Consider the following 8,299-nt stretch of genomic DNA (forward strand, 5'->3'; position numbering starts at 1 on the left):
AGTTGTGAATGTGTAAGAAAAAAGTTAAGTGTAAGAACGTCATTTCAGACCTCATCTTTCGGGACTTAGACAAGCGGATGCTTTGAACATCCAATTCTGAAACTTTTTTATATAGCATTATGAAATATGACAATTTAGAATGATATCTTTCTAAAAGTCCCTCCGTGGCCTAAAAGTTTCCTCACTATGACTTTTCTATTTACTAACCTTAGGCAGTTCAGCTATTCATGGAAACATCCAGTAATAAAATCACTATTAAAAAAAATTACCGTCACTATAAAAATTATAACACATAGAAACATAAATTTTCAAGCACATTTCCCGATCTACTAATTTAAAACGGTTAGTTACATTTTTAAAATCGTTTACGAAACGTTGAACTGTTCTTTGTCCCTAATGTCTCTAATGAAATTTAGTTCATCTGTGATGTAAGAATCAGAGCAAATGTTTAGGGCATGATCGACAAGAGATGTAACAACACCTCTTTTAACTTCTGGGGGGGGGGGGGGATTGGATTTAAAATATAGATATCAGTTATTTTGTATAGGTTTTCTGTAAATTGTAAAATCCAATTTATCAATGCTACGAATAATTAATACATCCAGAAGCGATAATTTATTTGCATTTTCAATTTCTAAGGTAAATTGTAAATTTCGGTCATATGTATTAAGCTGATCTAGAAAGCCCCCAATTTTTATCTATGTATTGGAATAAATTAATTTAAAATTAGTTTCTTCAAAATTTAGTGTTCCAACGTTGAAGCCAAGTTTCGCGTTCAAGAGAAATCTGACTACTTGTCTACCCGTGAAAAAACCTAATGTTGCTTACGTTTCTACGTTCTCTGGAGCACTCGCACCTCGGTCCGGGTTATTATAATGGCTGACATAGGGAAAGATCATACTGCCTATAACTTATATAGTGTGGCTGTACATAACCACTTTCCAAATATTGGAAGCATGGGGGTTTCGTACATGCTACAATTGACCTTAAGGGAATACCTTGCTTATGTAATTTCGGTAAACCATAAGACTTTGGGCAAAAGCTACCTCGGGGTGCCATTTAGGTTACCCTCACCCTACAACTTTTTTCAAAATGACATGAAATATGCTTGTGGCTGTACTCATTCATTTTAAGCCTAATTCATATTTTTTTATTTTTTTGTGGGTCGAGTTCAGAAGGACATTTGAGGTGAAGTTTTATTTTTCTGATGAGTTTGAAAAAAAAGCAGTTATTAATTGAATTGAAGGCATATAGTTTGTCACTGTGTCAAAGAAGAAAGCTTATCGGAAGAGGAAGTCAGCGTAAGGATATTAAAAATTGGGGTGTCACCTGAGGGTTGAGTTGGAGTAAGATCCTCCCACACCGACTTTTTGTTCACCGTTGAAGCAACGAGAAAAGTGAAAATAAAATCTGCTGCTTAAATGGGTTAATATGATATTTGAACTAAGTATGATAATGGGTTATTGAATTAGCTTTTAGGAATCCTTGAAAAAGTAACATTGCCTCTTAGGTTACTCCCTCCAACTTTTTCTAAAAATTACATGAAATATGCTTGTGGCAGTACCAATCATACGCTATGCTTCCTCATAGACACGACACAGTTTTCCCTGTGGTACTCTTTAGTCAAATATCGACACGACACGGCTGTATGATTTGAAAACTAAAGTTACTTCACACAACAACATAGCAGATTATAACATGGATCAAAATATAGAGTTAGAAATATCTTTTTATTGTGAGTGTGCTATTTGTAATGGTCACTATCATGACTTCAGTAATTCGTATGAGAGTAATGCAGCAAATTTAGAAATCATGGGAAATGAAATAGAAGAGGACAATCTGTGCAGAATGAGAAGAAGAATCTCTGATGAAATGGTGAGAAAAATGGCAGTCTCATCAGTTTCTGCAGTGGAAGAGAGTGAGTAGTATCACAAGAAACAATACAAACAAAGGACATCCTCTCCATTACAAGGAAGATCAGGAGCACAAGGAAGCTCTCGCAAAAGGAGGTTCTATATAACAGAAAAGAAAGATATAAAGAAGATACAAAGACAAGATGGATGTCTCTACAGAGGGCACTTTCAAGAGAGAACACGGTGAATTATTTTATGATGCAGATTCAGAATGTCTAAAGTTGTTCAACAATGTTAGCAATGTATAATAATGTTTTAAACATATTTTTATATTTATATTTTACAGGTCATTACTTCATTAAAAATATACTAGACATTACTTTGTTATATTTCCATTATTTTAGATTACGCTAGAACCTCAAACGCTTAGAATATCTATTAAAAAGTTGGGGATATATGGTATTAACAAACATGTAATATTTTACAAGCTAAGTTACGCAACAATTTCCATGTTTCATTTGAATGCAATAGACACCGAGAGTTCTCTGAATCCTCCCCACAATGAATTCTACGGGTTTTATGACTCCTCCATGCAACGAATTTTGATGGTTTTAGGACTCCTCCCCCTAGTCATAAGTTTTTCTAACCTTGAGCAAAGATATAAAAGCTTGATGAAGTACTTTTCTGCTCAAATATTACATTAATAGCTTCCAGAATGTTAGGACTATATAACACATAATTTCTTGGTTTCATCTTGTGGTGTTATATTTGCATGTGGATTTTTATTATTTTCTATGGAACTCAAAGAAATTGACTGTTATCATTGGTTAGTGAACTTTAATATGTTTGAGTATGATAAAAGCTTATGGAGTACTACATTACGTCGTATGAACAGACTGGGATTCTACGATAGAGTGAGTACACCTCATAATAAAAGTGGTCAGGAACTGAGAAATGTTCAGGAAGAAGTCAGAGAAATTAGCAGCTTTTTTGGGGTTGAACCACTATACGTAAATGGCAACATACCTACAGATAAAGTGTTAATTCAAAACTGTTACCCTAGGATTCCACTTTTCAATTTAGAAGAATTTAAGTGTCTTAAATTTGAAGGGGCTTATCACCGTCCTGAAGAGGAGGTTAGTTTATTCACACAATGGCTACCTAGGGACCTACCTGATCGTGATAAGTGCATAAGACACGATAAAAAGTGTTCTATATCATGGGAATCCTCGTTTGTCGATGTTTAACAGTGAACTTTAAGTATTATTTTTATGTAAATGTGTGTTTTTTTTCAAACAATTGTTTTTAATATGTTTAAGCAATAAGTATATTTAAGCTTAACCCGTCTCTATTCTTTAGAATAGTTCTACTCATTCAAGAAATTATGAAAAAATTGTAAGTAAGTAACAAACTCCTTCTTGAATTCACCTTTTGGACACTTTGACTCGACTTACTTGACTTAAAGCTCTTGCTCGGCAGCTTCGCCAGCGTAGAGGGAACCAGACGTCAGCGCCGTCAGTCGTCTCCAGAGTGGCCTGTTTCGTGCCAGTGTAGGAGCTTCACTGGGGTCATTGCCCCACGCCGTGAGTCGATTGTGGGTGATATCCGCCCGTCTCATACGTGGTCTACCTCTGGGGCGATTCCAGCCGTCTGCAGTTAGATCGAAGTCAAATATAACTCGGGCAGGTGTTTCAGTGGGTAGGCGAAGTAGATGACCGTACCAACGCAGCGAGCGGGACTCAAGCTTCTCGGACAGGGGTTGTAATTTAAAGGACAAGATGATATCCATGTTCCGTACCCTGTTGAGCCACTTAATGTGTTAAATTTTGCGGAGGTGTTTTGTCTGGACAGCATCTACCTTCATGATTTGCGACTGCGTTAAAGGCCAAGTCTCTGACGAGTGGAACACGACACTTGCTACCGAGGCAGAGTATATGCAAGCTTTCGTGAGACGGCTGATCTGGGGTTTGTGAAATATTGTTCTCAGTTTGCGGCCGAAAACGGCGTTCGCCTTTGCCACCCTTGCTGATATCTCTTCATCTAGATTTCTGATTGAACAAACAATTGAACAAACGTAGGTGAACTGCTTCACTATCTCAATATCTTGGCCACGTATTTCTCCGGTTGTCAAGGTGCACGGTTTGGTGGCAACATATAATATTTTGGTCTTGGTAAAGTTTACATTTAAACCAAGCTTTCCTGCAACAGATGCAAGCATTTCCAGTGATATTTTGATCTCAGTGAGATTTTTGCATACCAATGCAACATCTTCAGCGAAGTCGACATCTGCCAGAACTCTTCCAGCAAAATTGATGCCAAACGGATGCGCCAGCAGTTTTTTGTTGAGAACATGGTCAATAACACAGTTGAAGAGTTCGGGAGCAGCAGCGCAGCCTTGCCGTACACCATTTCTAATTTGAAAATGTGATGAGAGCTGGCCATTTACAAGAACAGCACTTTCGGTCTTATTTTGTAGTTATTTGAACAGATTGACAATTTTCTTAGGTACACGAGAAGATTGAAGGATCAACCACAGTGACTGTCCGTCGACAGTGTCAAAAGCAGATCGAAAATCGACGAAGACAATGTATGCTTTCCTTTTATATTCTACAGTTTTCTCTATCAGCTGTCTAATTGTATGGATTTGCTCAGTAGTCGACCTACCCGGCATGAATCCAGCTTACTGGTGGTGACGAAGGGGATGGAGGTACTTTGTTGCCTGCTGGAGGAGCAGCATGGTGAGGAGTTTGCCGGATAACGAGAGCAGAGCTATTCCACGATAGTTATTACATTCTGCTTTACTTCCTTTTCTCTTGTAGACTGGCACAAGTAAGCCAGTCTTCCAGTCTGATGGTATTATTTCAGAGTGCCACACAGTATTAAACAGCTTTTGTAGCCAGAGGGTCATGCATGAATCGCCATTTTTAAGGAGTTTTGATGTCAGGCCACATATTCCAGGCGCTTTGTTGTTCTTCAGTTTTCGTGCCGCTACTTTAATTTCTTCTGCAGTAAATTCAGTGCCATCGGGGGTAGGTGTAGCATTCTCAGCCGCAGCAGTAATCTCGTCGTCAATTTGGTAAGGTGGTTCGGAGTTCAGTAGCTTCTCGAAGTGTTGCTCCCACTGGCGAAGGCACTGTGATTTGTCGTAAATATTTTCGTCATTGGCGTCGCGGATATACGATGTAGTTTGAGTGTATTGACCTGAGAGTTCACGGAGGATCTTATATGTGGCACTGATGTCCTTGTTTTTGGTTGCCTCTTGGAGCTCGCGTGCTTTTTTGTCAATAAAGGTCTAACGGTCTTTGTGCAGCATGATGTTACGCTCCTTATTTAGTATATAAATATACGCTGTCATGTCCCCGTGAAGGCGGGCTTCCCGTCTGCGATCAATAATGGCGAGGGACTCGTTGCTGATCCAGCCTTTTTTCTTGCGTAGTTTTATTCCAGCAACCCTAGTTGCAGCTGTAAGAGCATTCTCTTTGAAGACCATCCACACACCTTCACTATCATCGCATTGCTTAAGAACCTCAAATCTGTTGGATATTTCGACCTGATACTGCTTAGCCAAAGTGGGGTCTTGCTGGATATGGTAGGTATCAATTTTCCGAGGTTTCTGGATGGCTTTTGTAGCTTTCAGGCGAAGCCAGATTTTGGCTGCAACATGATGATGGTCGGTGTTTCCAAGTTCGGTGCCTCGGTAGGTGCAACAATTCTGCACAGAAGACAGCCATCGTCGGCGTCGATGCCATCGACATGGCCTTCGTCGGCCATCGACACGGAAATTTAATCCGGGAATATATGAAAAAATTGTAAGTAAGTAACAAACACCTTCTTGAATTCACCTCTTGGACAGACAACACAGAAATTTCATTCAAGAAATTATGAAAAAAATTGTAATAAGTAGCAAACTCATTCTTCAATTCACCTCTTCAAATTTCATTCAAGAAATTATGAAAAATTGTAAGTAAGTATCAAACTCTTTATTGAATTCACCTCTTGGATACACAATACAGAAATTTTACTCAAGAAATAACGAAAAATTGTAAATAAGTAACCAAGTGTTGGTAACTTGGTTACCTAATTACAATTTTTTCGTTATTTCTTGAATGAAATTTCTGTATTGTGTATCCAAGAGGTGAATTCCAGAATGAGTTTGCTACTTACTTACAATTTTTTTCATAGTTTCTTGAATGAAATTTCTGTATTGTATGTCCAAGAGGCGAATTCAAGAAGGTGTTTGTTACTTACTTACAATTTTCTCATAATATCCCGGATGAAATTTCCTTGTTGTGTGTTCAAGAGGCGAATTCAAGAAGGCGTATGTTACTTATTTACAATTTTTTTCATAAGTTCTTGAATGTATAGAGCTATTTAAAATAATAAATAAAGGACAAACTCAAAGATATCTATTTAGGAAACTTAGTAAAATAGATTTGTTTTGAAAAAAAAACATATTTGCATAAAAACAATACTTTATGCTAAAGCTTAAACATTCACACACAAGGATTCCCATGACATAGAATAGTTTTTACCGTGTCTTATGCACTTATCACGATCAGGTATGTCCCTAGGTAACCACTGTGCGAATAACCTAACCTCCTCTTCAGGACAGTGATAAGCCCCTTCAAATTTAGAACACTTAAATTCTTCTAAATTGAAAAGTGGAATCCTAGGGTCACAGTTTCGAATTAAAACTTTATCTGTAGGTACGTTACCCCTTACGTATAGTGCTTCAACCCCAAAAAACCTGCAAATTTCACTGAGTTCTTCGTGAAAGTTTCTCAGTTCTTGACCACTTTTATTATGTGGTGTAATCACTCTATAGTAGAATCCCAGTCTGTATATACGATGTAATATAGTAATTCATAAGCTTTTATAATACTCAAACATATTATAGTTCACTAACCAATGATAACAGTCAATTTCTTCGAGTTCCATAGACAATAATAAAAATGCACATTCAAATGTAACACCACAAGATTATCTTTTAAACCAGTTGATTCTGTGTCATATAGTCCTAATATTCTGGAAGCTCTTAATGTAATAATTGAGCAGAGAAGTACTTCATCACACGTTTTATATCTTTTCTGAAGGTTAGAAAGACTTATGACAAGGGGGACGAGTCCTAAAACCATCTGAATTCATTGTATGGAGGAGTCTTAAAACGCGTAGAATTCAATGTGGGGAGGAGTCATAGAACTGTCGGTGTCTATTGCATGCAAATGAAACATGGAAATTGTTACGTAGCTTAGCTTGTAAAATATTACATGTTTATTAATATCATACATCTCCAACTTTTTAATAGATATTCTAAGCGTTTAAGGTGCTAACGTACTCTAAAAATAATGGAAATATAACAAAGTAATGCATAGTATATTTTCAATGAAGTAATGACATGTAGAATATTAATATAAAAATATGTTTAATACATTATTATACATTATTAACATTGTTAAACAAATTTAGACATTCTGAATCCGCATCATAAAATAATTCATCGTGTTCTCTCTTGAAAGTGCCCTCTGTAGAGACATCCATCTTGTCTTTGTCTCTTCTTTATATCTTTCTTTTCTGCTATATCGAACCTCCATTTGTGAGAGCTTCCTTGTGCTCCTGATCTTTCTTGTAATGGAGAGGATGTCCATTGTTTGGATTGTTTCCTGTGATACTGGTCACTCTCTTCCATTGCAGAAAGTGATGAGCTTACCATTTTCTCACCATTTCATCAAAGATTCTTCTTCTCATTTCGCACAGATTGTCCACTTCTATTTCATTTCCCATGATTTCTAAATGTGCTGCATTACTCTTATAGGAATAACTGAACTCATGATAGTGGCCATTACAAATAGCACACTCACAATAAAAAGATATTTCTAACTCTACACTTTGATCCATGTTTTAATCTGCTATGCTGTTGTTTGATGTAACTTTAGATCTCAAATGATACAGCCGTGTGGTGCCGATAATCGGCTATAGAGTACCACAGGGAAAACCGCATCGTGTCTATGAGGAAGCATAGCGTATGATTTGTACAATCGTAAGCATATTTCATGTCATTTTGAGAAAAAGTTGGAGGGGGATAACCTAAACTGAAATTTTACATTTCCAAGGATACCTAAAAGCCAATTCAACAACCCATTAACATACTCAATTCAAATATCATATTAACCCATTCGAACAACAGATTTAATTTTCACTGTTCTCGGTGCTTTAACAGTAAACAATAATTCGGTGTGGGAAGATCTTACTCCAACTCAACCCTCAGGTGACACCCCATTTTTTAATATCCCTACGCTGACTTCCTCTTCCGATAAAACTTTCTGCTTTGACACAGTGACAAACTATCTACCTTCATTTCAATTAATAATTTGATTTTTTTTTTCCAACTTATCATAAAAATAAAACTTCACCTCAAATGTTCTTCTGAACTCGACCCGCAAAAATAA

General features: G+C 37.0%; 1 protein-coding gene across 1 annotated transcript; it reads right to left on the minus strand.

Annotated features, from left to right (window-relative positions):
• Positions 1-3,672: 3,672 nt before the first annotated feature.
• Positions 3,673-7,563, minus strand: LOC148947146 (uncharacterized). The gene is made up of 3 exons (XM_089096521.1): positions 7,386-7,563; positions 4,538-5,126; positions 3,673-4,264 (listed from the first exon to the last, which is right to left on the minus strand). The coding sequence occupies exons 1-3, from the start codon at positions 7,561-7,563 to the stop codon at positions 3,673-3,675; spliced, it is 1,359 nt and encodes a 452-aa protein (XP_088952647.1).
• Positions 7,564-8,299: the final 736 nt, after the last annotated feature.

Source organism: Artemia sp. Qi Xiang Cuo, chromosome 11, assembly GCF_049724085.1.
Source record: "Artemia sp. Qi Xiang Cuo chromosome 11, ASM4972408v1, whole genome shotgun sequence".
Taxonomy (NCBI): domain Eukaryota; kingdom Metazoa; phylum Arthropoda; class Branchiopoda; order Anostraca; family Artemiidae; genus Artemia; species Artemia sp. Qi Xiang Cuo.

Excerpts from the sequence above, each read along its gene's own strand:
- LOC148947146 (XM_089096521.1), bottom strand. The coding sequence starts at position 7,563 with ATGGTAAGCTCATCACTTTCTGCAATGGAAGAGAGTGACCAGTATCAC. Across the intron at positions 5,127-7,385 it reads GAGACAAAGACAAGATGGAT|CACGCGAGCTCCAAGAGGCA; the intron begins GTCTCTACAGAG and ends TTGACAAAAAAG. Across the intron at positions 4,265-4,537 it reads CATCCCCTTCGTCACCACCA|AAATGGTGTACGGCAAGGCT; the intron begins GTAAGCTGGATT and ends TTTTCAAATTAG.